The sequence below is a fragment of the Apteryx rowi genome, unplaced genomic scaffold (assembly GCF_003343035.1).
Source record: "Apteryx rowi isolate R43461 unplaced genomic scaffold, aptRow1 scaffold_23, whole genome shotgun sequence".
In the NCBI taxonomy this organism is placed as follows: Eukaryota; Metazoa; Chordata; class Aves; order Apterygiformes; family Apterygidae; genus Apteryx; species Apteryx rowi.
In genome coordinates, this window is record NW_020448641.1 from 4,011,826 (window position 1) to 4,026,902 (window position 15,077).

At 45.0% G+C, this 15,077-nt stretch overlaps 1 protein-coding gene across 1 annotated transcript in view; it reads left to right on the top strand.

The window, feature by feature from the left end:
* The first annotated feature begins 231 nt into the window (after positions 1-231).
* The window catches only part of CTBP2 (C-terminal binding protein 2), a 55,864-nt gene continuing 41,018 nt past the window's right edge, over positions 232-15,077 (top strand). Inside the window, exon 1 of the mRNA XM_026065694.1 lies at positions 232-364. Coding sequence (XP_025921479.1) covers positions 307-364 — 58 coding nt within the window. The 5' untranslated portion in view covers positions 232-306. The remainder of the gene's footprint in view (positions 365-15,077) is intronic.

Here is a 15,077-nt window from a genome sequence, read left to right on the forward strand (position 1 = left end):
CCAGGGCTGGCTTTTCTGATCACGAGGAAGACGAGGGAGCGGTGACTTGTCCTGCGGTGCGAGGTCTGGGACTGGGGGGACTGGGGCTGGCAGTGCAAAACTGGCGGCTTTCGTTTCAGAAGAGCCGCTCTGCGCTTGAGGACCGGCTCTTCCCGTCGCCAGTACTGGAGGTCCTAATTCCAGGCTTCTTCCTTTTCTTTCCAGGATCGACAGGGGCGTTATGCACTCCGACTCCTGTGATTTTGCCTAAGTTCTTGGGGGACTGCTTTGCTTTTTGAATCAGGAAGTTACAAAATACCACCAAGAATGGCACTTGTGGATAAACACAAAGTCAAGCGACAGCGACTGGACCGAATTTGTGAAGGTAGGAGGGAGGATGTTCCTCTATTTCTGAAAAAGTTGATACGCTGTTAAGATAGAATGCCTAATTTTTCCTTGTTTTTTTATCACACCTAGTATAACAAGATCCAGATCCATGACTAGGTCCCCTGTCTTCTGTGTTGGCACAAGTATAATCATATTGATGTTGAAACATTGGTAAATGGTATATTGGTTTCTTCTTTAAAGGCCACCTATAGAATGGGATTTTTGTTTAATTACCAGGTCTTGTCATTTCATACTAATTACTAGTGAAATAATCTAGTCAGTCCCAATTTAAAACGTCACTTACATTTATACTGCCTTGAGAAACGASTCCAGCTCTGTTAAACATGCCGTTCTCTGGAGGCCTCTGATGAAGAGGCCAAGTTCGAGACAGCAATGAGCAGTTSCCGCCATCCCTCTTTGAGGGTGTCCAGTTCTGGCATCTCTGGCTCCGTGGGGAGGAGCAATGGACGCGAGCACCTACCGCTGTTGTCCAGAGCCCCGCTGCGGTGCGTCCGTAACCGAATCAGCAGAGTGCAAGGCATTTGGGGTAAAACCGAGCGTCCTGAACTTCGGATGCAACTGCCCGTGCTCCTCCCCAAGTTCGGGTTCCACTGGCTTCGCAGAGAAGGACAGAGATTTGACTGCATCAGAATCATTTGTTCACTCGCTGTGAAAGTAGACCATCTCCCGTAACACTGGCTTTCATCGTATGTTAAATAGATGGAAAATTAAAGAGCAGCTGTTGAAGTATTTCCAAAGGTTTGAGGAAAATGGTTAGAAAAACGGCTTTTCTTTCATTGGTAAGTGTGTGGTGATCAGGCAGATTTGCTGTAAATCATTCGTTATTAATAGCACGTTCCGGTATACAGCACAGGCAGCTTTTATCTTCTAGTTACTCAGTTTTGCAGCAGCAGGAGAGTCTATAGTTAACCTTTTTTTGTTGCAGCTTCACAAAGTGTAAGTTACTCATGAGAGAAAGCAAGTGATGGCAAAGGACCTCCGACTTCTCCACGTGCACTCTGGGACTTCTCGTATGCAAACAGATGGTCATCTCTTAAAAGTTTCGCGGGCAGTAGCAAAAGAAGAGTGTCGTTTTAACAGGAATATCTTAAGTCACGAGTCTTAAAGAGTTCCCGTTTCCTCTCCTCTCGCGAAGACGAGTACTGGCCTGCAGGGTAACCGTTTGCCGTGTTACTTGAACGCCGGCAAAGTGAAATAGAGTCTGCTCTTGGATAGAAGCACAGAGCTCACATCGAAGTTGTGCTTTGCAAGTTGCAGCAAAATGTTTGGGGCCCTGTGGAGTTTTCAGTGAGTGCAAAATGCTGAACAGCAGAGTGGGTTTTGCACTGATTTTTATGCGTTATGTATTGCTCGCTCTGGCACACTGGAGTAGAACTCCTTCACCATTGCTTTAAACTTGTCATGAGTTATTTAGCTTCTGATTGATTAGGGCGATCCTCGTGCTCTCCTTCCACAYGCAGGGCTCCTGTGAAATACGCTGCTGCTATTGATATTCCTCAGTAAGCGGGAGCGGGTGTTAGAGGCTAAATGCCGAGCTCAAAGAAGAGTGGACGGGGCTGGAAAAATCAGCTTTTCATTTAATCGTGTAATACCGAAAAATGCCGAAGCAATTCTMCCTCGCTGTTTAATTAACCCAATCCAAACGGGGTTAATGTGTTGCTGGCTCGCTCTCCCTGGGGCCRAGCGGAGGGTGTGCTGCCCTATTAATTCTGGAGGGGGAGGCAAAGCAGGGAAAGGTGAGAAGTGAGGAAGGAACACGCAGAATATATCGCAGTGTGGAGTTACACATTTCTCCTTTGGAATGTCATAAACACTCAGGTGTAGTACTCTATCTCATCTTCAAAATTTACTTTGAACCTGACTTAAAAGAGTTGTGTCAGCTGAGCTGGGATTTTCAAAAGCTGCCTTCCCGGTTTGATGTTTACTATCAGATCTAGCCGCTGAGCGTACAAGAAATTCAAAAGGATCATACGACAAACCTGCTAACAGAGCTTTAGATGTGATTGAAGTTTAGATTATTTTCCTCTGATATATGAGCTTTTTTTCTTCTTTCTTGGCCAAAAGATAGTCTTTTCTAATCTGTAAATGTGCAGTAGACATAACTCTTTAAAGTACATTTTGTCATTGCCACCTGTTCTATGATTTGATTTAAATGATGGGACTCGCAGTTATAAGACACTGTTGTGTTGTATTCATAAGCAGCAGACTAGAACTGACTGTAAGTAACATTGTAAAAATTAGCTTGAAAAATGCAAAGAACACAGGATTTTCCAAAATATTAGGCTTGTAGGACTGCAGAACACTATGCTGGCATCTCTGATGACTGTTTTTTATTATAGGCTCCTAATCTTGGATTATAGCGTAGTAAAGCACTGAAGAGTGGCTATTCCAGCTGTTGTGAAAACACAGCTTGAAAAAATGAGCATTTCTGCTGGCTTTGTCTTGAGAAGTATATGGAGTAATTGGTGAGAGATGGTGAGAAATCAGGGAGCTGTGTCAACAAACTGGTGTTAGAAGTCTTTTCTAACACAACAGTAGTCACTGAAAAGAACTTCTACTGGTTCATCAAGCCAAATATAACGTGATACAATGAAGTTTCTATTTAAAGAGCTCCTGTCCTGTGGAAGCACTTATGCAGCTTTTCTCTTTAAACAAATGTAGCTATATATACTTACTGAAAAGCTAAGGTTTTTGTAGTATGTATGTGGACTTCTGCGCTTTCTGTGAAGWTGGGGTTTCTGTACCATCCCCTGTACTACATATGATGACACAAGCTCTAGAAGAGTTTGTTAGGAGCGAACCTCATTCATGCCGTGATCCGAGCCCGCTCTGGAAAGAAGTATCTTGGGATTTCCAGCTGGGTGTTGCAATCGTTGTCCGTATTGCCAAATGATAATACTGAACATTTGAGGTCTTCATTGTGCTGTACAAGCAGCCATGGAAGGAGTCTGAAAATTTCTACTAAAAAAAGTTTTTTTAGTTTAAGTATTTACGTTTACAGAAACATAAATATTCACGCGTTAAGTGAAATTAGTGATCTGGTGAGCTTACAAACTACCCCAGCATCGAAAGAGTATATTAAAAAACTGCAGTGTTTGTAACACTGTGTTAAACGCGCAGTAGCAGTGAAAATGTTAGTACCTGAGGACATCTGCCACTGAAACAAAATCCAAGCGCTGCCAAGAGGGGTAATATCTTTGAAGATGCCAGTTCGTAGCCTGGAGATGCAGGTTTGAGAGCCTTGTTCTACGAAGAGAGCCAGTTTAGTCTCACTGCATTTCTTAGCTTAACCAGTTATTCTGTTCTTTAATATATAGTTGCAACATCTTTGTATGACAACATTACTCCTCCCTCCAAGCAAGCTGTTTTGAACACGTGAGCACTTTGGATCAGGTAATAGATTTTGCTCTGAGTGGGACCAAGATGCAGAGTTGAGGGGATAAAGAAATATTAGGGCAACAGCCTGCAATAAGGACATTTAGAGCAGTTAAGGATGAACGAGGTGCCTGATGCCCGTCAGAGTGAAGCGAAGTCCGAGCGCACTCGGCGCGATCTTGGCTTATCTGCTTCTTTCTTCTCAGGTTGTCCCAGAGAGCTGGGGACTGCGTGGGTGGAAAGAGCTGCACAGGTCTATCTAGGGAACGACTGGGGCTTTTGCAAACAGTTTGTGTGGAATGGATTACATAACTTCTGTTTGTGTGATCRTGTCTACTTACATAGCGGGTCAAAATATGCTTTCGAGGTGGAGCGGCTCGTGCTGTATTTAGAGTTGTCCGGCACCCCTTATTTGTGATTCTGATCTCATTTGCTTATACTTTCTCTGTGCTTTATGTTTGTCTGAGCTAAAATTTTCAATTTCATGATGAGCTTTTACCTCAGGGTGAAATAAAACAAAAAAAAGTTCCAGCAAAAATTGTTCAGGCGYGTCTATAAGCAGGCGATGGAGAGGAGTGCTTTTTTGCTGTGTTTCAAACAAAGCTGAACACAGCTCTTACAGCTGTTTATTTTGGAAGCTATGGTGCCCTCCTGGTTTGGGCAGCTCAAGAAATAAGGTAGTCCTTCTATCCTTCTTCACGACTGCCTTAATTCTATTTCATATGGTGGTCTTGAGCTGCATGATCCTATAGTAAGTATTTTGTACCCGTACCTCATAGGTACGTGCATTTTTCCTCCTCATCTTCTAATCTTGGAGCTTCCTCCACTTGTTTATTCATTTAGAAATCAGTCTCTCCAGGTTGTCTCTGCCTCGTGGTGGGCGGCAGAAGTCTGAGTGAAACTCATAGTTGAGGAAAAACCACAGCAGACCCCACTAAGACCACAGAATATGGGCAAGGTGTATTACAGATACGCTRTTTTCTCTGCATCTGTTTTGCTGAAGCAAAGGGTCGGCAGGTCCAGGATGCCTGGTGGCAGCATCTCGCCTCTGTGCAAAACCTGGCTTGCCCAGTGCCGCTGAATTCCTCTCCGCTGAGCCCAGCTGCTGCCTCCGCTCCGTACGGTCGGAGCTGTGCTACCCTGCTGCCGTCGACACCCGCGCCATGAAATTTTTATGCCCGGCTTTATAGGTTAAAGTTTGCACTGACATTTATGAGTCAGCTAAGCTTTCAGCACGGCGCCCGGAAAGTGGCAGCCCAGGGATGAACAAGAAGCAAAGAGAAAAAATAATTGCGAGGCCAAGGGAGCCCAGACTTTTTCTGATACAGATTTTGCTTCAGAATTTGTCATTATCCAGTGAGAAATCATGTCCTTATGCGACAGTTTGTGCCACCGGAGCTGCCTGTACTTTGCAAAATAGCAGAGCTGTTTGCAGGGCCAAGCAAGCCGTTTGATTTCTTTCATATTCTTTGTTTTCTTTCAGGTCTTTTTGTATGTCTAATGGCCAATAAATGCCACTCACATAGTACTTTTCAGTGCTTAATGCGCAAGTTTCTCAGCTTTTTGAGTTACTGGCTTGTGTTCTCAGTGCTACCTTGGTGTCCTCTTCGGAGGAGGCGATTGCCTGTTTTTAAAAGCTAACATAAATACCTTCTGATAGTATGCTGGGCAGTTAGGAAGGGGGTTTTCACTCCATTCCTGTGTTTCCCCCTTGATTTTATACAAGCGACTTCAATTCTGGCATTTTGTCGTTTGCCAGTGCTTAGTGTTTTGTTGACGTGGTGTCGTGTAGGAAATAATCAGTTGCAAGACGTTGTGATAGGTGTAATGTCGTCAAATGGATTCTTGCAGCGCTCAGCATCCCTGTTCCAGGTTATTGCCTAGCTGAGGATCTCCGCAGGGACTGGGCAGCTTTGGAGAGCTGCTGCCTCCAATTCGTGTTCCTTTGTATAGTTTAATACTGGCCAAAATGAGTATGTTTAATATTTGGGTGGAGGAATTTTCTTCCATTCTTGCAAATTTGAATGCCAAGCAGCATCTGATAATACTTATTTTTGCTGCTTAGAAATAGAATCCTATTATCTCAGGAAATTCTTATCACCACTAGTCATTTGATGAGAAACAATGAGTTAAAGATGATATCGAGTGTGGAAGAAACTGCTTATCCTGGGTAAAAATGACATATTTAGAATAAATATAGGCCTTTCTTTTTTAGTGGACTTGAGTTTGCTTTGTTCCACGAATAGAAAACACAGTACAAGGATTTCCCCCCACAATAAAGGTTTTTATAAATTATTTTTTAAGTTTCCACCTCAAAGGACATAAGCCATCAGGCTTTTAAGGAAGGGTTGCTTGCCACATTTTGCCTAGAGAAAAGGAAAAGTTAGCTTGTCAGATCCTCTGCCATTGTGCCCTGTGCTGATTTACACTAATTGAACATCTAACTGTCTGCTTCTAACATTCAGCTGCTCCACGGAGTCCGTATGAAGTTCACTGGCCTGTACGGAGGATTTAAAAATTGCTTCAGATTTGCACAAAAGCTGAGTTACACCATGTTTTTACCAATCTAGACGATGAAAAGTGTGCTATCCAGCAGCGCTCTTAATTTCCTGTTTGCTGATAGAGACATAGCAGGTATTGTTACTATTTATCATTAATAGGTTTTGTTCAAATTTTAAAATGTTTTAAAATCGGACAGAATCCTCTGGATGAACAGGATTCCAGCAGCCTCAGCGGGTTCACAGATGTTACTCAGGCATGTTGACATTATTCCATGATTTTCAAGCCTTTTGCCGAGCTGAGGCAAGAATTCTCTGTATTTGTAAGCGGACATATTCTGGTTTGCGGCTGAGGTGCTGTGTACCTCATATCTACGGGTGTGTTGTTGTCCTTGCAGCGCGGAGGCATAGGTTTTTCAGGTAGTTTTTCCATTCTGTGCAGACTTGTTATATACATTGACTTATGTGCAATATATCTGCTGTGGCATGCCATCGGGGGGTTATGTATGACAAGATTTAGGGCTTGAGCCAGATCCGAAGCCAGCCTGACAAAATCCCCCGGGCATCCGGTAAAATGTAAGACACGTTCAGATAAGGTTGCGGAAAAAATGTCCGTGACTTTGGTATGCGAGTGCTTTGTATTAGATAGGTGATTCGAGCTATTACGGGGAGTACAGCACCACCTTCCCTGAGACCTGGTTGCTCTATACGCATAGCTAGAAAAAAACCCACCTCTATTGTGTTCTCTGAGCATTTAAACCCCCATTTACAGCAACGTAATATATGTCTAACTGCTAATTCCGCTTTGTGTTTTTCCATTTTCCCGCGCCTTAAAACAAGGTCCCATTTAGCAAGCATTATAACTTCATGTCATTAATTAAGCAACAATTATAGCTGATGACTTCAATACCATCAACTTAATTTTCATCCTTAGTACATTTCCCATTTAAATTAACCGGGTAGGGATTAATACGTTGTCATCATATCTGTGTTTTTTCTCCTTATTCCAAGTTCTACGCTTCATTTAAAGATTGCTAAGAAAAATAGCGAGACGCCCAGAATAGGCAGCGAGGAAGGTAGCTGCGCTGCTGCGGGAGCGCCGAGCTTCGGGGGGTCATGGGGTGGCGAGCTGCCGAATTTGCRCGCGTGTCCGGGGGGGACGGTCCCTCGCGTTCACCACCCGTCGTCGCCGCTCTTCCCCCTCGTAAGGACGGGCGCCTTCCCTCGAGGCGCCGAGTAGCGGCCGGCAAATGGTTCAGGCGCCCTTTGGGCTGGACGGACGGGAAARTTGGGATCCTCGCTGTGAAGCGATCGCAGTCGGCTGAGCCGCTCTCCGGGAAGCGCAGGAAAGCCCTGCCGCAGGGTGGAAGCTGGCTGCTCTCCCTCTCCCGAATACGCGACCGAAAGGGCTCGATCCTCAGCGGCGGATAAGAACGGCGTGTGTTTTCCTTCCTTACCAAAACRCCGCAGAAAGCTCAGACACAGCTCCCGAATTAGAATACTTCTGGAGCGAAGACGTTTGGATCTGGACCAGGTTTTCAGATTCGAGTCTGACTCCACCGAATATTTACTAGTAAATATTTTGACAGGAGTGGGACATCTGGCTATACTAAAATAAAGCTGCGGAGAAACACATTACACAACTTTTTCTTTCATATTTTTCAGTATCTGTGAACAGATGTAATGGATCTAAGTGCCAAAACAGGAAGATTTTCATTATGTGCTTTGTATCTGAGGGTTTTCTTCAAAGAGCAAGTTTTCTAGAGTTGGATGCATATTTTTGTTGCATTAAACTTAATGGGGATTGATCATTTCTTTCTTGCCACTTTTATATAGACCATTACACTATTAATTTGTTTTGTCTTTCCCTAGGCTGTCTTCTTAGCTTAAAAAAAAAGAAAATGGCAAAAAAAAAGTTCTCTACTGCCATCTAGCACCCCAAAATTTATTAATAAACACCTTTGCTTCACAAAATTGGCTGTAGTTACAGACCAGCATCCAGTTTTGTGAGAGAATAGTGTCACCCCCCCAGACGCGCATGGGAGAGTTCAGAATTATAATATGTATTCATTTAACAATGGATTTCTCTGCTGCTTTCTGGGACAGATATAATTCCCATGCTTTTCATTACACATGCTACTTAAATCTTGATCCTCAATTCTTATTAAAAGTGACGGGTTTTGACCTCAAGGTCTAATACCCAGTTTTGGAGACAAGGTGCCTGATGTGATTTCTAGAGGATTGTTTTTGAGAGCATTCATAGATTAGATCTTTGCAAATAGTTGCGGGATGTGTCCAGTGAACCTACTGGCTTTTCGGCTGCTGTTCAGTGTTCAGATTGATTTTTGTTTTGTAGTCCTTGAAAGTATGCGCTTTCCTGGTGGAGGAATACATCTGATATTTTTATTATTCCTTTGCCAGTGCAAGAATTTCACAGAACTTCTTCTGCCAACTTTTATAGGAGCCTTCCAACACTTGAAGGCAAAATTGCTTCCGTGACGCTAACTGGTCGGAGGGAGAAGGAGGTCGCTTTCCATCGCATCGCCTTGATGYGCAGGGTTTTGTGGTCCCTGCGAAAGCACTGATGCTCGGAAGGGCGTCGCAATAGCGCGTTGTCAGTTTTTAGAGTTTCATTTGCTTGTTCTATTTGGCACGCGAGATGCTCTCCTTTGCTGTGGCTCCACATTTATTTAAACACGATATCCCCCTTTTTCTTCCTGACACATGGGTCCGTTTGCGTGTAATCAGCGGGAATGGCATAACTAAGCTGCACATTTCGGTTTGTGCGTGAGGTTTAGAGGCAGCGTGTTTCCGTGCATTCCTCCAGCTTGTAACTCATGTGAGCCGACGGTTAGAGTAAATTTATATCCCGGTGTCGGGGGGTCGAGTTACGAATGGACGTAGGCTTTTGTTTTTTGCTTTAAAGCAGTCAAAATCTGGAGTTACGCGAGGCAATGGTTGTTCAATAACGGGCTAATCTCGGGCGGTTTTGCTGAAGTTCTGACGCATCCCTGCTTTCGGTTTGGAGGCTGGGGAGAGCGTGTGGCCCGCCTTCAAGCGCTGAGTGCTTTCAGATGCTGTTCCCTTCCTTTGATTATTGAAAAATGACGCCTGCACAATCCTGCTAATTTTCTCTTTGTACTCCTCCAATTTCGGGAGGCTGCTAGAAAGTCCATGTACGCAGCGCGCTCGTTGCCGCTGCAAACGAGACTTTCACAGAGCCAGATTTTAGCAAATGCAGTAATTTCCAAGGACTTGGACTGTTTTCTTTCTGCTTTTTCTTGCCGAGCGCAAAGGACGTCAGCATTTATCCTCCCGCTAACTTTCTGCTGCCTTTTACCTCCTCACCCGAGAACGTGTTGCCAACACTGATTAATTTTAATGACATCTGAATAGGATGGATATATAATATTATAGCCCTCTTCGTTAAAGGGGGATCTGTGACTAAGAATTTAAGCAATTTATTTGCTGACAGTAGCAGAGCTACATATAAAAGCTGGGTGTCCTGATACCTGGTCTCTTCATTCACCCTAGAGGCATTTGTTCTCTAGAGGATTTTTCGCTAGCGTGGCTAGGGCTCTTTTGCCTTTGAGAGGAAAACAACCTTTCTAGTATTGATCTCAAAGGGAGGCGGAAAGATTCATCTAACCGGTTTTGCCAGAAATGACATTTGGCTGATTCACTACGTTGTTTCCGTTCCACTTCCCCTGGAAGAAAAATGATTTGGAAGAAAGCACCAACATTTCACTGTGTTAAAAGAAAAATATTTCATGTTTTCACTAGACGCAAGATTTAAACTCAAAAAGTATTTAAAAATAATAAAAACCAAAACTAAAAAGAACTGTAGCATTTAGTTACACAAAATAATTTTTCCAAAGCTTGTTTCCAAAATTTGAAATGAAATGGCTTAAATCAACCCACCTCCCCATGGGTCAGTGCTACAGACACACCAAAAGATGGTTTTTACACAGTTCTGTTGCAGATTTAGCATCCTGATTTCTCATCACAGCTTTTATATGTAAAACAGGCTTTCTCTTCACTGTAAGAAAACTAAAATTTCTAGCACTGTATAGGAAAATAAACTTATTTCATATCCACCATGACTGGTTTCCAGCATGAGATTTTTAACTGTGGTTTTTGTGGTGGATCCATATGCCATCTTCTCCATCGTTACATTTTCTTCAGAGCAGACTTCTTCTGTACTGGCGTATCATAGCAAAACCTACCCCGTGTTGTATCAACGCTAAATCTCAACCCAGTGTATGAAGTCAAACCTGTGCATTTTTCGCATGATCTGAAGTGCCAGAGTATTTAATCTCTTGATCGGCTCTTTTTTGGTTTTGGTTTTGTGTGTTTTCTTCCAAAATAGAGTGAAAAGATAAAGGGAAAATAAATGTTCTGCCTGTCCGGCCGTCCATGGTCTCCCCGCCATGTTCAGAGCGCCGGGGTGGTGTGTTCCTCCTCTGCCGAGCGYGGACGGGATTCGTTGTGTTGCGTTGTGCTCCTGCTCCTCCGAGCCCTCTCTTGGCGATTGCAGCCTGGCTCTGCATTCGGAAATAGCTACAGAATCACCAGAATTTGCATAGGAGCTGCTTCTGAGAATGCAAGAAGAAAAATAAAAGACCCTTCCTGCCCCTCCATAAATATTTCATTCAGATCATTTATTCATTTTTTGATTCCCTGGCAGTTGAACATTTTTCTGCCGGTGCTCCCGGCGAGGCTTGCGGGCCGCGGAGCGTGTCCCCRTGATGAACGGGTGGCCGTGCCACCTCGCTCCACGGGCTCCCACCACRTCGCACGGCCCCTGGTCCTGTGGGCGTTCGCCTCTGCTGACTTTTCAGCACAGGAATAGTTAATTTGTTCCATTGAGGTCAGGGTGGATGGGATAAATCATCCATATGCATGAGTGTTCCTGGTGTCAGGTCTAACGTTTAAGTTTCCTGGCTCCCGCAAAGCAGGAGGAGAGGACCAAGTTGTTCTGCCCAAGGCTTGCACGGTCACCCGTGTGACGGGAAGGGTGGTGCAAAGGCACCTGGTTGTTTGGAGGAGCCCAGGCAYGAAGGTGGTCCTGTGGTCAGGCTGGAAAGAGCTCGGAGATCCATCCCTTGCTCCTGCCGTAGCCCGTATGCAAACTGGAGCCAGGCAGTTATGAGGCCACCGCTTACGAAGCTGGTGGTTTGGGTGAGGTCTCTTTTGTGTGTCCGTCACGAGGCCCGAGGGCTTATTAAAGCTTTTTTTTAAGAGGCAGTAAATGTTCAAAGCTTCCTTCCGGCTTCCCTTGCAGTTGTTCAAGATCAGCTTTTATGAAATTTAATTTCTCTATGACATGTTTTTTCCACTGTCAACCAGTGATTAACATGGCGGCTAAGTTCATTAATGATTGCTTTGAAAACAGTGGTGGAAGTTGCCCTTGATCGAGGGAGTAGTATTTAATTATTTTTTCATATACATTTTTGGTAGCTCTCTTCTGCTGCTTCAGAACAAACAAATAGCAGAGATCTTACAGTATCCAGTTGGGAATACATTTTATTCTTTAGCAAAATGTTGTTGTAATAAAATGTTTTTGTTTGTTAAAATGTTCTCTACTTTATAAGCCACAAATGTGTCTTCCCATTTTGACTCTCACAAAAGAAGAAATTTTCCGATGTGCCTGAAGTTTGTTAGTTAATTCAATATGATGCCAATCAGATATTCTCCGAGAATTGCATAAATAATCTTTTGGGGCCCATGTTTCGCATGTCTGTGTAATATCCAACGTAATTTTAAAGACTGTGGTTCTTGGAGATGGAACTGAAGGGGAGAATATTTGAAGAGGATTTCTAATATTTACCGCAATAAAGAAATTTARGGATTACTAAAAGATCCTGTCAGTATTTGGGTCAGAAATATAGCCCAGAGGTATTAGTCTGATAGGCAAGTATAAGCATTAGACTGTATTAGTGATTTAGCTATCATAATAGCACAATACTCCATCATGTGATGGCTAGTGCACTAACGTTTCTTGTGGATTAGCCATGAAAAATGCACAAGCTGTCTTGCAAACCGAGAAGAGAAGGTGGCTGTTGCTCCTTCTGCAGRTTCAGTCCTGGGATGCTCGTGTTGGAGAGGAAGAAATTTTTTATTGCAGCAGAGAAAGACAAAATTTTTTCCTTCTGTTTTTTTTCTTTTAATTAAAAAAGGAAAATGTGGCTTCACCCCTAATGATTAGTAAAGTAAGTAATGTTTGACCTGTTCTTATGCGAAAAGGAATGTTTGAGCATCAGCAGCATGTGACAATTTAGATATGTGTTTTGGGGAGCCATTTTAATCTCTCTTCTGAAAATGGTAACTATATAAGGAAATTTTTATTACGTTTCCAAATAACAATTTTCCGTGGTGTGATTCCATCTAAATCCTTTTGCCTACTGTAAGTGTAAAAAAAGCTTAATCCATATGCATATTGAAATACTGCTAGATACAAATTGAGTTTTGTCTGATGTCTCCGAGTGTTTTTTCCATCTCATAAACATGTACTTTTTTTCCTAAAGGAAACCAGGAGATAATAGGCAAAAGTCTCCTGCTCCTTTTTGCTTTGTAATACCAGGGCTTAGATCCTTTGATCCTCCCCTCCTTTTCCCTAACCTCTGCTAGGGTCTTAAAATTACACATTCCAGATTACACCTCCACAATTTTCTGTCCTGGGATGAGGAAAGGATTTGCGTATTATGATAATAATGTAAAGACTCCTTTTGGAGCCTAGTTAGTACAGCTAATTTGAAACTACAACCAAAAATGTAATTTCCAAAGCAAATTACAATATTCATAAAGTGTTAAACAGATACCTAACTAATTTCTAGTGGCTCTTGTGTTCTCGAGTATCTTTCGTGGGCCTTTTTTTAGGCCTGCCTGCTTGTTCCCATTTAATTTGTCCCTAGCTGTGTGCAGTGGATTAGCATTTCATCAGGGTGGATTAAGACTGAGCTGACACGGAAGCTTTCTTTTCTCTGTGTGTGTGTGTGTGTGTGTGTGTGTGTGTGTGCATGTGTTGTGTACACATTTCATTATCTCCCTGCTGATTCCTGGTGTGTTCTGGTGCCGACTGGGACAGCGAATTTACGAGAAAGGAGACAACTGAGAGAGGTGAAAAATGGACTAAAATAACATGCAAAAATAATTCCCGGGGGCGAACTGGCATTGAGCTTGCTGGCAGGGTCGTTGCAGGAGATTGCATCGGGCTAAAATGATGTCACATGGAACAAAGGCTTTAGAGGTTTTATTTAGCTCCTAATCCTCACACACTGCTAGGCCAGTTGTCCATGTGAGCAAACTGTCCCGAGCAGGAAAGGATAAAGCATCTGGATTAAGCGCGGCAGCCCTCCTCCGTGGCTGAATCGGGCAGAAGAGGTCTCTCCTGCCGCCGCTCTGCAGCGAGACCGAGTTACAGTGGGTGTTGCATGCTTTGTCTCCTAAAGTTTCGAAGAATTAATAATTCAGGCAATACTTTGAAAGATAAAACCACCAACTGGTTGCTTCTGAACTCCCATAAGGGCTCAGATAGAGCGCGATCTGTTTTGGATGCATGCGAGAGAAGATTTGCAAAGCCAGGCGCCTCCTCTCCTTTATTTAAACGGCAGTAAGTTGTTTTGCTCCGATGCCTATTCCAAGCAAGCGCACAAACGTCGGCCGCTCTCAGAGCTGGGATGCTGCAGGATGGTACGAAGGCAACTGGGAGAGCGAAAATGCGTTTGAATACCAGAGACCTTCAGGCAGGAGAACTTCTCTGACCGACGGTGGCGAGGGGGGTTGGTACGAGCAGCCAGCCCACGGGCCGAACGATATCATCTTGCAAGGCGGCGCTGAGCTGAAGCCGGAGGCGTACCCGTCGTACCAGGACCCCGTCTTTAACCAGGGTCCCGTAAGGAAAGGTTCGGTTCCCGACTTCGCCTACTACGAGAGGCAGGCCGCCATGTCCGGGCGAAGCCCCTTGCTGCCTCAGGATTACTACGGTGACCCGGCCTTAGCTGCCAGGTCACCTAAAGATCCCCGCTGCTGCAGAGACCACATGCTCAGCAGGCCGCTGCCGAGCTACGGGATGCCCGGGAGCAGGTTGTCTTGGGATCCGGTGCAAGGACAGTCGCCTGCCCCTCAYGAAGCGAGTCGCGTGTACAGGGACCCAAGGACGGTGGCGGACGCGCACAGGATGCGGAGCAGGGATCTTTCTCCGGGCAGGTACGGTGCGGAGGCTCCGGCTTTCCCCGCTAGGCCAGCCTACGGCGACGCGGCAGAAAGAGCCCTCGAGGCTGCGGCTGCTAGGCAGACGGCTCCGACGTGCTTGGTCGTCGATCCAGGCTCTGCCGGCGCTGCCGACGGGAGCGTGGGTCCGCCCGCCGTGAGTCGYGGTTACGGGCCGGGCAGGGAGAGCGTCGGGGCTAAAGTCCCTTACGACGGTTACGAGCCTGCTGCGACGCCTTCCCTTGCTCAGATGCCTCCCGCTTTCTCCGCGCAGGACCTTAAAAAGACTTTCGATCCGGAGTTCCTGGCGCTTTTGCGAGCGGAAGGAGTGTCCGAGAGCACGTTCGGTGCCCTGCTGCAGCAGGGGTTCGACTCTCCCCGCTTGCTGGCCATGATGGAGGAGAACGATATAAAGTCCGTAGCGCCGAACCTCGGGCAAGCCCGAGTGCTCTCTCGCCTAGCCCACGGCTTCAAAACCGACACGCAGCTCCAGAGGCACGACAGGAGGAGCGGCGCGCTCCGTCCCAGGACGCGGTCGAACAGTTTCAGTCACCGAAGCGAGCTGCCGAGCGAGTACGGCGCGCGAGGCCTCCTCGCCGGCGCCCC